General features: G+C 38.6%; 1 protein-coding gene across 1 annotated transcript in view; it reads left to right on the top strand.

Annotated features, from left to right (window-relative positions):
- Window positions 1-695: 695 nt before the first annotated feature.
- The window catches only part of polr2eb (RNA polymerase II, I and III subunit E, b), a 6,154-nt gene continuing 3,138 nt past the window's right edge, over window positions 696-3,711 (top strand). The window contains exons 1-7 of the mRNA XM_014028584.1: window positions 696-882; window positions 1,699-1,873; window positions 2,371-2,486; window positions 2,578-2,658; window positions 2,751-2,809; window positions 3,079-3,157; window positions 3,395-3,467. Coding sequence (XP_013884038.1) covers window positions 826-882; window positions 1,699-1,873; window positions 2,371-2,486; window positions 2,578-2,658; window positions 2,751-2,809; window positions 3,079-3,157; window positions 3,395-3,460 — 633 coding nt within the window. The 5' untranslated portion in view covers window positions 696-825 and the 3' untranslated portion in view covers window positions 3,461-3,467. The remainder of the gene's footprint in view (window positions 883-1,698; window positions 1,874-2,370; window positions 2,487-2,577; window positions 2,659-2,750; window positions 2,810-3,078; window positions 3,158-3,394; window positions 3,468-3,711) is intronic.

The following is a 3,711-nucleotide window of genomic DNA, read 5'->3' as shown; positions in this document are numbered from 1 at the left end:
CCCTCGCAACACTTTTGCGTTACCTTGCAATACCTTTGCGTTCCCTCGCAACACTTTTGCGTTACCTTGCAATACCTTTGCGTTCCCTCGCAACACTTTTGCGTTACCTCGCAATACCTTTGCGTTCCCTCGCAGTATTGTTTTACGTTCCCATGCAAAAGTTTGTTTTGAATATGAACTGAATCAAATCAGACTTTTATTTTGAAATATCCCATTACCAAAAAAGGATAAGTCGCCACAGTTCGTGACATTGACATTGATGTTGCATGGCTGCACTGGGTTAAAATATCGGCATATGATATACTTCCATGCGTAGTTGTGTGATATACTCATTCTAAAGCTGAATTAAAGCAGTAGGCTAACTCGCTAATGGTGAACATGTGAATTTGTTGTTAAACCGGCAGGCACAACAGTGATAAATGACTTTTGCGTGGGAACGCAAAAGAAAAAAAAATCTCCTATGTCACCTCACGGGCTCCGTATATTGCCGACATGGGACCTCTGGAAAACTCTCTCAGCATGGACAAACCACTGCGAAGGACCGACAAGCACATAATTATTTAATTTCAGCAGAAAAACAAAATAACCTCCATACAAATCCAGACTCAGTAATAAAGCACAGTCCTTGCCCTGCATAAGATGGCTGCTCACTTCGACCATGAAAGGTCACATGATAACGCCCTGGAGAGCCTCTCCGTGACATCATCAGTCTGTGTCGGTTGAACGAGAAATGTGCGTCGTGTGTTAGACCGCAAGTGGCGAATTTATACAGGAAAAAAGTCAATTTCCGAGCAAAACTTGTGTAGATAAATTATTTAGAAGGACATGGATGACGAGGAGGAAACATACAGGTTGTGGAAGATCCGTAAAACCATCATGCAGGTGCGTCCGTGCGCCTTCTTTAGCTTCTTAGCTAATCATTTAGCTTAAACAACATCAACCAGGATGCTAACTCCGTGTTTTTGTTCTGTTTCGCGTGTTTACGTTTTCATTTTTTTTCCATTTCAAGCTTTACTAAGGACACAGAATCCTGGTTCATATCCAAGAAAAAGAGAGACAAATAAAAACATAATAAAAAATAAAATTACACAAAGACACGCCAATGTCTTTTTTGACCTGCAATGAATGTTTTAACATTTATTGTAAAATCGCAGCAGCTAACACCACAGCTGTAAAGAAGAACAAATAGACACAGAGTTTCACTTTCCTCACGTTCTGTAACGGAAAAAATCAAAGTTTTAGCATGATGTCTGGAATATGTACTTTGACAGGCCGTTTTAACATAAAATCGGCTTCACCACACTTATGGCAGACCATTTTGACATTAAACCGGATTCACAACACATCCCAGATATCTGAAATTGATACATGTCAAGTCATATACTTATTTGGAATATTGTGACTTGTTTTCTGTTGTAGACTTGTATTCAACTTGTTTCCTGTTTGCTATAATATCTGTGTTTTATTGTTTTGTTATTGTTTGTAGTCAGAATGTAAATGCAGCTATATCAAATTACCATTCAGGATGGTCAAAATACAGTTTTTCCTTGTCAGTACTTATTTTTAAATATCTAGAATGTAATTACAAATCATCAGACAATTTTATGTTAGAATGGCCTGCCATAATGTCCCAGCTCAGTAAGGATGATGTGACTTTATTTTTTATTTTTGTACAATGTGTGATTTTGACTCTCTCAGCTCTGCCATGATCGAGGCTACCTGGTGACCCAGGACGAGTTGGACCAGACTCTGGACGAGTTCAAGAGCCAATTTGGAGACAAACCGAGCGAAGGTCGCCCCAGGCGGACAGATCTCACAGTGCTGGTGGCGCATAATGATGACCCCACAGACCAAATGTTTGTTTTCTTTCCCGGTATGTTTACCTGTACATGTTCTGTTTACTTATAGTGTAAAAATATGAGCAACTGTTTAGTTTTTAGCAAAACTATGGATCTTTCAAGGTTCTTATTTATATTGACTATATTTTATTTATGTTGTTTTATATTGTTTTTTTAAGTCCATTTGTTTAACATTGACAGTTTTAGAAGATGCTTATTTATTAAGTAATGTTGCACAGACCTATAAAAATACATAAATCTTGGTTGTGTGAATTGATCCCAATTTTTAATATTTGTACAGCTCTTACTCCCTGAGTAGCTGGAACAATAGACTTTATTTGACAGACATTTGCTTCAGTTATAAATAATTCTCAAACTTTCTTTGTTGGTCTCCCTTTGGAAGAAACACAATTGTCCGTGTTGTGTTGCTTGCTATAGTTTTGAAAAAACAAACAAACAAGTAATTAAAGTCAGTATGTATGAATATTATAAGTTTATATAACCTGTTATTGTGTGTCTGTGTCCCTACCAGAGGAGCCCAAGGTGGGAATTAAAACTATTAAGATGTACTGTCAGAGGATGCAGGAGGAGAACATCACAAGAGCCATCATTGTTGTTCAAATGGGCATGACACCTTCAGCAAAACAGGTGAGCACTTGTAATTAAAAAAACTCCTAAAACACTCGTGTCCTGGAAGTTTTTTTGTGTGTCTGACAGTTTAATCTGAATTATCTGACAGTCTTTGGTGGACATGGCACCTAAGTACATCCTGGAGCAGTTTCTCCAGCAGGAGCTGCTTATTAACATCACAGAGCACGAGGTAAATAACCCGGTGTCTTCTGATTTATTTATTTATTTATTTTAATGAACAGCAAACAATGGTGCCTTCACTTCTCCTTTGTCCTCTTTCAGCTTGTACCTGAGCACATCGTCATGACGAAGGAGGAAGTGACTGAACTTCTAGCAAGATAGTATCCTTATCAATTTATTTCACTCCTGTTTATTTATGTAGCACCAGCTCACAACAACAGTCTTGGAACTATACAAAAACATGTTTGTATAATATTAAAGGTATCTAAAGCTGACAGATTCTTCACTTCGYCACAGCCTCCCATTCTGATTGAGCAGCATATTACAGTGGAAAGAAAAAACTAACAAGTCCTGTCCTGTGGTTTAGGCATTGAGTTAAAATTTCTGTGAAGTATTCATGCTTTTGTTGTCCTTAACTTGATGACTTCAGTAAATTAAAGGAAAGTCAGTTACCCAGGATTCAGGCTGGAGACCCCGTGGCTCGCTACTTTGGCTTGAAAAGAGGACAGGTAAATACAAACTGTGTCAAGACTAAACAAGGCTGTAAGATGCCCCCGTTTCAAAAGTTAGAGCTGTGAAACAACTGTTTAAAGACATTAAACCACTACTTGATGTAGTAGTGGCCGAGACTCACAACACGTACCGAGCGTGACGTCTCACAATAGAGTCCAGTCAGTACTTTGAGATGTTTATTCTAAATGGTCCACTGATTGTTTGACCGACTCGTGTTTCATGAACGTCTCCAGGTGGTGAAGATCATCCGACCCAGTGAAACTGCTGGAAGGTACATCACCTACAGACTGGTCCAGTGACACACAGGTACGTGTTAGAGATTTATTAAAGCTCAGAGCTACAGATTAGATCTGTACAAATGGGTTCACTCTGGTACGGGCAACTTAAAAGATGGAAGGGGCCGCAAGTTTTTAAAATCCTACGTGGCAGACAGCGTCTCTGGGCAGACTAAATACATACAGTTGTGGTCAAAAGTTTACATACACTTGTAAAAAAACATAATGTTATGGCTGTCTTGAGTTTTCAATAAGTTCTACAACTCTTATTTTTC

The sequence above is a fragment of the Austrofundulus limnaeus genome, unplaced genomic scaffold, assembly GCF_001266775.1.
Source record: "Austrofundulus limnaeus strain Quisiro unplaced genomic scaffold, Austrofundulus_limnaeus-1.0 Scaffold786, whole genome shotgun sequence".
NCBI classification, from domain to species: Eukaryota; Metazoa; Chordata; class Actinopteri; order Cyprinodontiformes; family Rivulidae; genus Austrofundulus; species Austrofundulus limnaeus.
This window is presented reverse-complemented; position numbering and strand designations above follow the sequence as displayed.